Below are 13,056 nucleotides of genomic sequence, written 5' to 3'. Positions count from 1 at the left end.
CACATGCACACAAGCAAAACTGTAACAAATTATCTAACTTCTCTTCCCATGCTGATTGGCCTGACAAAACAAATTCAGTTTTTTATATAATAAAATTATGTACATGAAAATCGCATGCACTTTTTGTGTGTGGGGGGGGGTAAGCTTTCCCCAAAGAAGTCATCATTTGGTCAGTTACATGTGAAAATATTTTTACCTCCCAAAAGATGCAACTGTGTATTCTTCAATCACCAAAACTTCTTTTTGTTTCACCATAAATGAGTTCTCTTCTAATAAACTTAAGTTTATGTTACTGTCAGAAGGGTTTTTCTTGATAACAAATGATGCTGTTATTGATGAAGTTTCATTGTAATCTTAAAGATTTATTCTGCATTTTAAAGCCATAATTAAAGCAAAAGAACAGAATGTACTGCTGTTCTGAAAGTATAGACAATCTCTCCTCTTAAAAACAATGTAACAGAAACTTCATGTTAATCTCAAACAATGAGCAAAAATAATCCTTCATTTATGAATCTATCTATCTTTTCTCTATTTTTTTGTTTATTAGTATTTAGCAATAAGGCAATTAATAATAATCGTTTGCAGTTTTATTTTTAAATTATTATTAAAGGGGGAAATACATATATATTTTTATTTGGGATATTCTGTATATACAAAAAGAATACTTTTTATGGTTTCATCAACTATGACATTAACCCATTCCCTGCCATGATCCCCATATGGGGATCGCCTACATTTGTATACATTGTGACGTCATGCTGTACCTGGGTGGTCCCTTACGGGTGGTCATGCTTTCCTGAAGATTGAAACTAAGGGTAGAAATCTTAAACAAACACGTGGACTCAGTTAGTTGAGCTCACGAGTTTATTTTTCTTGCTCTCTCGTTACTTTTCACGAGAAAAATAATACAGTTATTTTCAAAGCACAAAAAAGATACTTAGGAACAATTATTTTTGTTGTACTAAATTTTCCTTGATCATTGGTAAGTAATTAATGTATTTATATATTATTTATCCTCATACTGTAATTTGGATGGATACAATGAACCCAGATATATCGATCCCCATTTGGGGATCATGGCTGATACTGACTAAAATTGTCAAAAAACTGTTTTTCTTTTTTTCCAGGAAATGTCGCGAAAAGATATCTTTCTTTAAAAGAAATTGTAAATGCTGATGATTTTTTTGCATCTGACGATGACGACGATAATAGCCCCATAGATATTGCTGAAATTCCACCAGAGTGGGTTGATGAGATTTCAGATAATGAGGATATGGATGACAACGTAATTGATGATGAAGAACCACTTGATGTTCCCAGGTGTGTTGAAATTCATTGTGTGGCAGGATTTGAGGACAATGTTTTAGTGAATGTAACTGAATGTTCAGCAAATGAAGTAACAAAAGATACCGGCTTCCACCTCCTAAAAAGAGAAAAGAAGTATTGACTTCCAATTGGAAAAAGAAGCACCCTAAGTACTCGAAACTATATGAAAATACTGACGTTATAGAGACAAGGCGAAATGATGTCATTAGAAACCTCAGGGAAAAATCCTCGGTAGAGTGTTTTGAAATACTTTTTGATAATGAAACTGTCACCTATATTGTCTAGCAGTCTGTAATATACGACAGACAGAAAAACAATTGTCAATTTCAGCTTTCTAATAACTGCCTAAAAATTTATTGGAATGCTTCTTTTCACTGGCTATCATTCATTTTCGCAAGAACAATTATATTGGTGTGAAGATGAAGACATGAACATTCTGTGTGTTAGAGCATGCATGAGTCGGAATAGGTATCTGGAAATTAAACGGTACCTACATATCAGTGACAACTCTGATTTAGAAAGGATTCCACTAGGTGAACGTGATAACCTCTTCAAGATTCTCCCATTGATTGACAAGCTGAATGACAAATTTCAACAATTGGGGGTGTTTTCTGAAAGTTTGAGCATTGATGAACAAATGGTTCGTTATTATGGATATCATTACCTCAAACAATTTATACGTAGTAAGCCAGTGCGCTTTGGGTTCAAACAATGGACTATCTGTTGTTCACAGACTGGATATTGTTATGAGACTCAAGTGTATGAAGGCAAATCAAAGAAATTAGGAGATGATGTGGGCTTGGGACATTTGTTGCCCTTCATATGGTATCTATTCTTCAGACACCAAATGCTCATAAAGTTTACTTCGACAATTTTTTCACAGGATTTTCTCTGATGAAACATTTGCAGGACATTGATGTTAGAGCAACAGGAACTGTTCGATTCAAAAGAATGAATAAATTCCCTATTGCAACAGACAGAGAGATAAGGAAAAAAGAACGCGGGGCATATGACTACAAATTTGATTCCCGTAATGAAATTTTAGCTGTCACGTGGAATGACAAGAGTTGTGAAAGGCTTCTGTCTAATCATGAAACTAGCAAACCAATATTAGAGGTAAAGCCATGGAGTAGAACAGAGAAGAAAGATATTCAAGTACCACAACCCAAACTGATATCAGAATATAACAAATACATGGGTGGAGTAGACAAGATGGATTGGAATGTTCAAAAGTACATACTCAGAATAAGGGGGGAAAATGGTGTTTTCCTTTGCTTACTAATGCCATCAACGTAACACTGGTTAACGCCCACACACTGTATTGTATTTCAAGTGATAAAATTCCATTGCTAGATTTTAGGAGGATGGTTGCTATGATATCTTGCTTTATCTTCAGAACTCTCAGATGCAAAAAAGGATGGAAGGAATTCTTTCACTAAAGGATCAATTAATCGTGTTCCTACTGTTATCAGAACATCTGGTAATCATTATATTGAATGCACCGAAAATGGTAAACAAAGAAAATGTGCAGTTTGCAAAACAAATGCAAGAAAACAATGTGGAAAATGTAATGTTGGATTACACGTAGACTTGGCATTAAAAGTAGATAGTATCAGCCATGATCCCCATTTGGGGGTCGGACTTAAATTTAAAATTTCTGAAAAAAAATTGACGCATTTATGAGAAAAACATGTTTTTCTTATTATTTAGATGAAAACTAACAGAAATAAAATAAAAATTTGGCAGTTAATGGGTTAAATTATTAAATACTTACCTGTGTATATACAACTCTCTGTTATTGGGTAAATCATAGTTTATGACCAATGAAACTTGCTGTACATCTATGCCCCTTGCCCAAACATCGGTAGTAATCAAAACTCTTCTGAAATAAAATTACAAAAAATATTCAAAAAAAGTTAAATCTAAAACTAGGCTAAAGTTACTTAAATGGTTAAATGCTTATAAAGTTGAGGTTTTTTTTTTTTTTTTTTTTTTTTTTTTTTAAATTCTTATGCTTATTCAAATCTTTGAATACTGTTAAGTTTCATTCACAATCATCAATGCTTCAAATCTGTAGCAGCATTTCAAGTTCAAACATTTTTTACAATTCAACCTTTTAACTGTGATATATTTTTCAGAATAATCCACCCAAAATAGGAAATTTCCTACTTAATTTTGTGCATTACACTAATAAAAAAAGATATGATGTGTATACCACAACTTCTTGTACGGAATATTAAATTATATGCATTATTTGTTGCATTTTATTTAAAATTATTGGATTTAATTAAATTTATTTTGTCGATAGCACATAAACCACAATAGAATAAATGAACTCTTTAAACTTCACTATATTTGTTTACTACAGCGACACTCTGATCCTAGGTTCACTTAACAGCATTAAATTTCATTTATTTTTAACTCGGAATGCACAAAATTTATATCATCTTAAGAATTACATAGACTCCAACCTTCAGCAAACCTTGTCAGTAGTCAACGCGCGAACGACATTTTTACAACTTTGAAAATGTGCACGTAGCGTATGTTGTAATTAACCATTCATTAATTTTAAATTAATAATTAATTGTAATCAATTTTATTACATTTAAAATCCATATACATATAAAACTGAATAATTAAAAATATACCTTGTAAATTATATGCACATTTAATTAGAAATTTTCTTTTAACTCCTCAAGCATTCACTAATAAAAAGTACTTCAAATCACTACTAATCATAGAAAAAATCAGAAGCTATAAATCATATCTTTATTCTGGATATGATTTCTACAGGAAAATAAAATTTAAATAACCAAGAATGATACATATAAGTATTAAACAAAATACGCATAATTTATGAATGCAAAGATTTATATGTAGCATGCTTAGCAAGCTTAAGTTCTGATTTTGAGAATGTTTTTTTATAACACAGTTCTTCATTTGCCTGCATATTTATTTTTTCAATCAAAACTGCTTCAAGAGTTTTAAGACCTAAATTTGGTCGAAATTCGGTCTGATTTTTTTTAACAATAGAAAAAATTCTTTTGCAAGCTGCATTTGAATGAGGTATTATTAAGACAGCAAGCATTACAGAAGGCAATACTTTGTATTTAATACACCCATTCATATTTTTTAATTTGGCAATTTCTCCCCATGCTTATATCAATATGCAAATCTACAATTTCTTTCAAATCATCTACTTGATACATGGAAAATTCAATTTCTACTTGATTAAGACATTTTTCATCAATAATGGATGGAAAAGTATTCATCAAGTAAAGAACAGATGAAAATGAGACTTCAGTTCTCAAGTTGATGTCAGCAACTTCAGCATGTTTTAGAAATGGATCACTCAGTGGAAATTTATCAATTATATATGAACATGCAGTTACAAAAAAAGCTCGCACAGAATTGAAAAATGATTTCACTTCACTTTCATTCAACTTGGCATTTTTTAAATATAGTCTTGTTTCCGCACCAATCACTAAATTTTCATTTTCTTTTTGTTTACTATACTTCTGAAATGGAATAGACGTTAGAGTAACATCTTCATTTTCTTTAGAAATTACTGATGGTTTTACGAATCTAACAAATAAATTCATTAAAAGTTCAAAAAGTTCTCAATTTATGTATATAAGGAGCTTGTTGTTGCAAATTAATATTTACTGTTATAAACAAAGGCAAAGTATTTTTCAAAAATAACAAGTACAATTTGGTGGTCGGTGACTGTAAAATTTTTTTAATGTTTTGCAATCTCTTTCCTTCATTCTCACTGTTATCTGGTTTATCTCCAAAAAAATTTATCACAGCATCCCACTGTTCCAAAATCCTTGTTATAGATTCTAAAAGAGAGAACCATCTCGTACTGCAATATTTCAAAATTTTATGAGATTTTGCATTCTGTCCCAAAATTTGTTGAGCAACTTTGAAGCTATGCTTCCGTTTCGAACTTTTCTCCAAGTAAAAATATATATCTATTATCAACATTTCAATTTCTGAGCCAATTAATTTTTCAGTAGCTTTTTTTGCAGCTATATGCAAGAGGTGGCACGGACAACCTCGGGTGATTATACTTGGTTGATGCATTTTGATAAATGATGCTACACCTTTAAACTTTCCAATCATATTACTAGCATTATCTGAAGAAAATGATAAGCAATTTTTCCATTCTAAACCTTTGTTTTTAAAGTTTTCATTTATACAATTAAAAATACCTTCTCCTGTATTATTCGTGCATTCTAAAATAGAAATCAATGAAGTAATTATCACTCCCTTTTCTTTACTGTAGTATGTTATAACCAATGGGTACAGTTTGTTATCATTGTTATCATTACTTCCATCAGTACTTAGAGAAAACGATGTACTGCACACTGATTTTATAATATCAGCAACAGTATTTTCTGCAAGCGTTTTCACAATAGCAGCAGTTTTGGTATGACCGCAGCTAAATTTTTTTGCTATGGCAGAATCCGGAAACATTGCTTTGAAAAGCTCTTTGGAATGATCCGAAACAGAAAGCGGTAGATTATGTTCAATTAAAAAACGAACAAAATAGCATTCGGCTTTTATAGGATCTGTTTCATCATCTTTTATTAAGAAATTTGTTATTTCTTTAGATTTTACGGTGCCAAATTCTATATGCTTTTGAGAAAACACATGCCGTTTACAGTCATCTTTTCCGCCATGAGCAACTGAGAAGTCTTTGTTGCATACACTGCAGTGTGCGTGATTCACAGAAATTTCGGACGCTTTAATGCATGGAAATTCTGAAGAATATGAATCTTTAAACTTCTGCTTTGATAATTTTGGCTTCTTCGTTCGAGGCAGCATTATGATTAAAAATCTTTCACCTGATTCACAGTTCACAAGACACATGCTAAGCTCTCGCCGTAAACTACACAATGCAGCCGAATGCAGCCTAAACACGCATCAGCGAGGAACCTGGGAGATAGACAATTGGGTGGAACTATTGATAAGTCGTTAACGGTTGGAGTTACTGATCTATGATTGGCTAATTCTTCAAAACTAGGAACGCACTCAACACGTGATATATGATAACACAAGTATTCAGCCAATCATCGGATGAATTAGTTGGTTCCGTTTTGCGTACTGGTTCTCCTGCTCTTGTTTCTGTAAAATCCGTAGTTTTTTCCATACTTTTCGTAGCTCGTAGTTTTTCATGAATTTCCATAGAAACTACGGAGAATCCGTAGTAGTTGGAGTCTATGGAATTATCTAATCGTTGCCACATATTCTATTCAAATACTATAATAAATCTAAAACAATAAATTAAGTATAAAAGAAGTTATGCAAACAACAACAACATAAAAGAAACAGTTTTTCCACAGACGATTCAGTCTTTTTCAGTCAATTAATTCAGCTTTTACTTCGCGACAAGGCAAAAATACACAAAAAGTCAAAATATCTGTATTGAAAATTATGCAGTAAATCTTACACTTATTTCATCGAATAAATTCCAGAATGGATAAAGCATGATTTAATTCACAATAATAAAAGAAGGTGTTATCTTTGTTTTTGCGAAGCTTACTTTCTCTAGATTGGCAACAAATCTACTCTGCTGTTTCAAATGTAAACAGCCATTGCAAAAATAATTAGGCTTAGCGGCACTTAAACAACTTTTAAATTGTTAATAATTCTAAAAATATTTCATGCAGATTTACTAAAGGCATAAAAACCTTAACTGAAGATACAAACAACATAATTCAATCATTTTTAAAGCAAAAAGTGTACAATTTACAAACATATAAGAATAAAGGGTACTTTTCCGTTTTGCCGGCGCAAGCAATAAAGTCGCCAGTAATGGTACAACCGATGCTAAACGAAATATTCTCGCTAGAAACCTTTTACTTTAACTTTTACATTTTCAAAACAAGTCGCAACCATTTCTTATCAGATTGATTGTTTCTTTCAATACTGGCATACAATTACATAGAAGTTTTACCAGATAGTTCAATTTTATGCTCTAAAGCCATTCGCGGGCGGTAATTAAGTCAATTAGGATGCAATCACACCGCTCACCCGATGGCGAAAATATAGAAAAGGCAAAGCCAAGGGTTAAATTCATCCATTTTAATGACAATGCACTAGCGAAGTAAAGCACTGCGGTTTTAATTTCTGAGTAAGCTATTCGTACGAATTGAAATAATTCTTGCATTTAAACTTGTATTCCAAATTAAGATTTAACTTGAAGTTAATGTAGATAATTACTGAGAGAATTAGATTTTTGTAGCGTAGTTTACGTATGAGATGAGATCACTTGGGATCACGTGATACGAATCGCCGAATCAGGATGTTGTAGGATGAAAGCATAGTAAATTCTTAAATTAATGTCTTTTTACAAATTTATTGGCTTTTTTACAAAAATTTAAACAACATTAAAATGTTTGTACCTTCAAAATAAAAAACTCTTAGAACTAACATTTGTCAATATTTTCTATGTGTATACTGTGTGTTTTCGCCAATAAAGTCTACTTGGCGAGAATTGCGCCGACGAAACAGAAAAGTACCGAATAAAGAAACTGAGATTACTAGGGTGAGTATCAGAGTGGATATACAGTCAAAAGTCTTTAATCTGGACTCGTCGGGACTTCGGCGATTCCGGATTATCGGTTTACTCAGATTATAAGATCATCAATTTAAATCTGGTAAGTTGGCGTGCAGAAATCATAAAATTAAAAATATGAAACCGTAATTTATGAAACAAAGAGCAATTATGATCTACAGGGTATCAAAATTTACAAAAACAAAAAAAGGCTTAATATTTATTTGTTTACTTTATTAAACATTTCTTTCAACGCGTGCATGCGTAAAGCATACATCACACATAGTCGAAATTAGAAAATTGCAACCAGAAAACTATTTGATGTGTATTCGTGATATTTATAATGACGAGGAATTTGATTTAAATCATATCAAAGATGGAGTACATTGAGATGAAATACTACATTTAGTAAGGAATTATAAGCCGAATAAAATAAAAATATCTGCCCTGAAGATAAGGATAGTGCTGACAGATCAACTTGTATTTTGAGTTATTATTTGTTACAGATATTATTTACTGCACATGATATAAGCACTAACAGAAATCATAAATTTAGCAATACATTATTCATTTTGCCAGCAATATAATAATTAGTTTTTATTCCACAGGTAATAAGCTATCATTCAAATAAAACCATAAATTTGCTTTATGGTCATGTATTACCATCATAATTTTAATTACAGTGTCATATTTAATTATTTATTAATATTTCAGAATCAAGTACACTATTCTAGGATTACAATTCCTAGTTTGTGCATTTAAATTTTTACACTTTTACTCTAGTATATTTTAATACTTGTTATCTGGATCTCTGCTATTTTATTTTACAATGAAACCCTCAAACTTCCCTTTTGAATGCAGATTTCTTTCACTTAGCTACACAGCCACTATCTATTCATCTGTTAAATATTTGTCTATTTTCTTCTACAATATATAAATTTCAATTTGGAATTTGCATGATCTCCAGACTACTAAAAAAAATTCAAATATTAATACAAAAGAAGAAAAGCTGCATAAAAATAACAATTCATGAATGGCTTTGAAAGATGCTGTTAATTAAAAGATTAGCATTTACTTAAGATACACTTACGTTTGTCCTGAACGAAATTCCTTCATGATAGCATCTCTCTCTTTTTGAGGCATATCACCATGCATTGATGAAACAGTAAAATTAGCTTCTCTCATTTTTTCTGTCAACCAGTCAACCTGATATACAGAAATAAATCCAAATAAATACTAGAATTTATATTTCTGATATTAATGTACACATTACAGATAACACTGATATGACACATATTACTTATTATGTACAAGCTAGAGACAGAAAAAAAAAGGACGGAGTACCAGAACTTCACATATGCACACGCAGTAATACTCCAATGCAATACTGTACAATAAGTCTTGGACAATATTTCCATAAGATAATCTTACACAGGGGTCCCCAATCTTTTTGTCCCTAAGAGCACATTCTAGAATACATATCTGTTGCATGGCAGGCACCATTTACATTTTCAATGTGAATTTATGGTTGGATAGAATTAATAATATATGCACATAAAAGAAGAAATCGGTTGCATTTCGCTTTGTGCTGGTATTTGTGTTGGATGCTATTTCTATATCATTAAAAATGAGAAAGCTTTCACATAGAATTTCATTAAAAACTAAAGCATTTTAAATGCACTGTGGTGGACCCAAGTTGAGCGATCAGCGGGCGCCATGGTGCTTGCGGACATAGGGTTGGAAACCTCTGATCTAAAGGCATTCAAAAATTAGTTTCAATAAAAATATACAAATTAATGATTGAAGGCTTTTTAAAAATTACCTTAAAATACTAATTGCGCTATCATATTTTAAATGGAAATAATACAGCATATTTTTATTCTTTATGCTGACAAAGAAAATGTAGGAAAAATGCTTTATTTAAGTTGAATAGTATATTAAACAGTCAATAATAACAATGCCCATGAAGCTAAATGTTTGGAAACAGCAGTATTTAGAAATTTACACCATGAAAAATAAGAAGTAATATCAGTAACTATTTTCAAAGTAAATTATTAAAAAAAAAGTTAAGATTTTCTAATAGCAGCAACAGATATCAATCAGAATATTATTTTAGATATGTGACCATAAATCCATTCTCGATAAGTTACTTATTCTAAAGGTTCTTAAAAGGTAAAAATAATAAAATCTATACATACCTTCCTTTTTGTATTACAAAATATTACAGCTTGAGTAATAGTCAGTGTGTCATATAAATCACACAAAGTATCCAATTTCCACTCTTCCCTTTCAACGGCAACGAAGAACTGCTTGATACCTTCTAATGTCAATTCATCACTAAATATAATTTTTAAAAAAATTTCATATGGAATGTTTCGTAGCTAGAATCTCTCTATCACTAATTTTCATTATACAAAACAAAATCAAAACCAATTAAATCGATATGCACAAGAAATTTTTTTAAATCTTTGAGTAAACATTTCAATTTGTAACGTTTAAAAATATTATTGATTATTTTACAAAAAGGGACTGCTTAGTTAATTAATTAAGGCAAAGAATGCAAAGGGTATTTGCTCTCAGAATGACCTTCCTAATATGATTTTTTACGGAAATTATAATTTATTGTAATGCTGAACTTAAAAATTCATTCTATACTTAATTTTTAAATTCATTCTATACTTAAGTTTTAAATTCATATATAAGATTCCAAAGATATTAATTTCTAACAATGTAATGCTGAACTTTTACTTTCAAATTTAATGAACTTAAAAATTAATTTAACACATAAATATGTTTTACATTCAAATGTAAGATCCTTAACAGTGCTAATTTTGTAAAGTTCTTTAGGAACTTATGCTTAAAATCCTCCATATAAAAATGATTACTGAAATCACAGTCATCATTAAGTAATTATTTTAATTAGATCAATATTTCAGATTACTATCTATCGTCATACCGCACAGCAGCATGTTTGGAAATTAATAATGTCATTACGGACTATCTCAAATGAAGAACTATGAAACATTAACCCGTAACCACCCAGTGATCTATTTATAGATCACCTACATTTAGGAAGCCAACTGAGAACATTATCTTTTAACCACTTTTTGTTATTGGCTGATTTTCTTAAGAGGTTATCACGTTGACTGTGCTGAGGGTAAATTAATTATGGTAGCATTTGAAAACACAAAAATTTGCCTATTACATAAGACTATTTAATGATATTTTTAAATAAATTCAAGTATTTTATATTTATTTAGCAGCATGCATAAGTAAAAAATATGTCTACTCAATTTCATGATGGTATGTCACATTACTGCTAAAATTAGTTTCACAAGAATGCCAGGGAAAATTGTATGAAATTTGAAAGTATCGCTAACTAATAATAAATAAATTTAGAAGGAAGAAGACACATTAAGTGATACAACTAACATTAAAATAAAGTTAGTTTCTTAAGGATTAAAAACTGAATTACAAAAATCAACAGTATTTTGGTTAAGATAAATATATTAAATGGTTAGCCTAGATGACTGATTATTATTTTTTATTATTATTATTTTACTGCAAAATGACAAATAAGGCATTTAAGAAAGAAGAAAAGGTTTAAAGGATTTTGTTTTATATGAGAATGGGGGGGGAGGAATTTACTTTCATTGAACATGTCTCTCTGGATTTCGGAAGTTACTGGAAACGTGCTTTGTCTTTCAAAAAGACAATCTGACCAGTGCTGCAAAAACTGACTCCTTGCCAGCTGTCTGAATGATGCTCACATGATACGATTCCCCAAGAAAGTGATCGCTTTCGACGTTGACGCGTAAATCGCTTCTTTGGGGATTGCAGTATAAAATTCCCTGACTTTCCCAGATTTTGGCTAAAATATTTGAATTCCCTGATTTTTCCCTGACTAGGTCAATTTTCAACAAATTCATGAAAAATAAAAGACATCCGAAGGTATATTGCGGTTAAGTACCTCAAACTGGGAACAAATTCTAAGAAAAGCATTGGAAGATCTTTAGTGATGTCATCGAGACCAAAAGTGATGGATTCTGTATGTTTAGGTAGAAAAGATTATGCAAGAAATGTATATTTTTTTTAACTACATTCGTAATTTTTTAAGCATAAAATCAGAGGGCAGTTACTTGTTCTTTTATTACCAGAAGCATCCAGTGATGTATTTATATATCTCCTATTATCTGAACTGCTAATTATAGTAAGTAAATAAAGCTTTATAATTACTTAATTTATGACAACATGAAAAGTAATTTTTAAATATTTTTCAAAAATTTTTATTTTAAAATAATTTGGATGTTAACAGCTTAAGCTTGGCACATGATGAATGAAAAGATATCCAGGATGTTCCTCAATTAGTAATTTTTATTCATTATGTTTCATCATAAATGATTATGAAAAAAGAAATGCTAGATTTAGTAGCACTTAAGGAATCAACTCACAGTATCGATATAAAAAATAATTTTCAGATGGCGCTTAATAAACTTCTAAGTGTTGTAACTGATGAAGCATCTGCAATGCATGGGAAAAATAAAGGTTTCAATGGTCTTTTAAAAAATGAACCTAAAATTCCATAATTTATACCTCTTCACTGCATAATTCACTGTGATTTGAACAAATGCAAATAATCATCACCAATTAAAAAATGTTCTTGAACACATGAACAATGCAGAACTTCCAAACATTTTAATTTTCTACTGCATTATGAGGTGACTATCAACTTATAATGTTTAAATCAGTTTAAACTATTCGATTGGATCACTGCATTTCTAAAGCAAAATGAAAAGTCATACTCGCAACTAAAAGATGATAAACGACTAAAAGATTTAATGTTTGTAGCTGATACAATGTAACAAATTCATAATAGCATTACAAGGAAAGGGGAAAATGATATGTGATCTCTCTTGGACTATATTCAGCTTTCAGACTAAACTTCATATTTTTCATAATAATCTTAAAAATAAATCTTCCAGTTATTTTCCTCTAAAAAAGAGGTCTTTTTACTTTAAAGAAGAAAAACTTAATTACTACCAAGAAAAGCTAGAAGAATAGCTAACAGGTTTTAAAACTCAATTTGAAACAACAATAATTTTTTGGTTAATCTGTTTATTAACATTATTGAAGATGGCTTTCATATTTCTGAAATAATACTTGCTGGT

General features: G+C 30.6%; 1 protein-coding gene across 2 annotated transcripts in view; it reads right to left on the bottom strand.

The window, feature by feature from the left end:
* The window catches only part of LOC118190457 (eukaryotic initiation factor 4A-III), a 41,959-nt gene that overhangs the window by 3,570 nt on the left and 25,333 nt on the right, over positions 1–13,056 (bottom strand). The window contains exons 7-9 of one of the 2 annotated variants that reach the window (XM_085814423.1): positions 10,087–10,225; positions 8,979–9,094; positions 3,101–3,205 (exon numbers count right to left, since the gene is read on the bottom strand). In XM_085814423.1, the coding sequence (XP_085670549.1) occupies positions 3,101–3,205; positions 8,979–9,094; positions 10,087–10,225 (360 nt within the window). Of the gene's footprint in view, positions 1–3,100; positions 3,209–8,978; positions 9,095–10,086; positions 10,226–13,056 lie in introns of both variants that reach the window. The other variant, XM_085814420.1, reaches the window with a different exon arrangement.

The sequence above is a fragment of the Stegodyphus dumicola genome, chromosome 1, assembly GCF_044657685.1.
Source record: "Stegodyphus dumicola isolate Sdum_Otavi_A_Nest chromosome 1, ASM4465768v1".
Classification (NCBI taxonomy): domain Eukaryota; kingdom Metazoa; phylum Arthropoda; class Arachnida; order Araneae; family Eresidae; genus Stegodyphus; species Stegodyphus dumicola.
Note: the sequence above shows the minus strand (reverse complement) of the source record. Positions and strands in the feature narration are given on the sequence as shown.